At 45.9% G+C, this 948-nt stretch overlaps 1 protein-coding gene across 1 annotated transcript; it reads left to right on the top strand.

The window, feature by feature from the left end:
- On the top strand, positions 1 to 948 carry LOC139153489 (olfactory receptor 5AR1-like). Its single transcript, XM_070727491.1, has one exon. The coding sequence runs from the start codon at positions 1 to 3 to the stop codon at positions 946 to 948; it is 948 nt and encodes a 315-aa protein (XP_070583592.1).

Here is a 948-nt window from a genome sequence, read left to right as displayed (position 1 = left end):
ATGAAGATGGCTGGAGACAACCACACCCAGGTGACAGAGTTCATTTTCTTGGGGTTCACAGATAACCCGTACCTAGAGATTGTCCTCTTTGTGGTGTTCCTGACCATTTACTTGACAAATGTCATAGGAAACGTGGGCATGATTCTCCTGATCCTGCTTGATGAACAGCTCCACAGCCCCATGTATTTTTTCCTCTGCCACCTTTCTTTGGTGGACCTTGGTTATTCGACCGCCATTGCCCCGCGTATGCTGGCTGACTTCTTGCGACGACACAAAGTCATCTCTTTCTCCAGCTGTGCTACACAGTTTGCATTTTTTGTGGGCTTTGTGGATGCTGAGTGTTATGTCTTGGCAGCCATGGCTTACGACCGCTACGTGGCCATTTGTCGTCCTCTCCATTACAACACAATCATGTCAAAACAAGTCTGTTTGGTGTTGGTGGTTGGTTCCTACGTAGTAGGTCTTATAAGCTTGGCATCCCACACTAGTCTGACCTTTAGCTTAGACTACTGTGGCTCTAATGTCATCAATCATTTCTTCTGTGAGATTCCTCCACTCCTGGCATTGTCTTGCTCGGACACTTATGTCAGTGAGATCCTCCTCTTCAGCCTTTGTGGGTTCATCGAATTCAGCACCCTTCTCATCATCCTCATTTCTTACATCTTCATCTTTGCTGCCATCTTGAGAATCCGATCTGCTGAAGGAAGGCTCAAAGCCTTCTCTACCTGTGCTTCTCACCTCACTGGGGTCACACTCTTTTATGGGACAGTTATGTTTATGTATTTACGGCCGCCTTCCAGCTACTCATTAGATCAGGATAAGTGGGCCTCTGTGTTCTACACTGTTGTCATCCCTATGCTGAACCCCTTGATTTATAGCCTAAGAAACAGAGATGTGAAGGAAGCGTTTAGAAGAGTTATCAGCAAGAGAGTTTTATCTCATAAATAG

This window comes from Erythrolamprus reginae, chromosome 1, assembly GCF_031021105.1.
Source record: "Erythrolamprus reginae isolate rEryReg1 chromosome 1, rEryReg1.hap1, whole genome shotgun sequence".
Taxonomy (NCBI): Eukaryota; Metazoa; Chordata; class Lepidosauria; order Squamata; family Dipsadidae; genus Erythrolamprus; species Erythrolamprus reginae.
The sequence above is the reverse complement of the archived record's forward strand: the minus strand, read 5'-3'. Positions and strand labels throughout refer to the sequence as shown.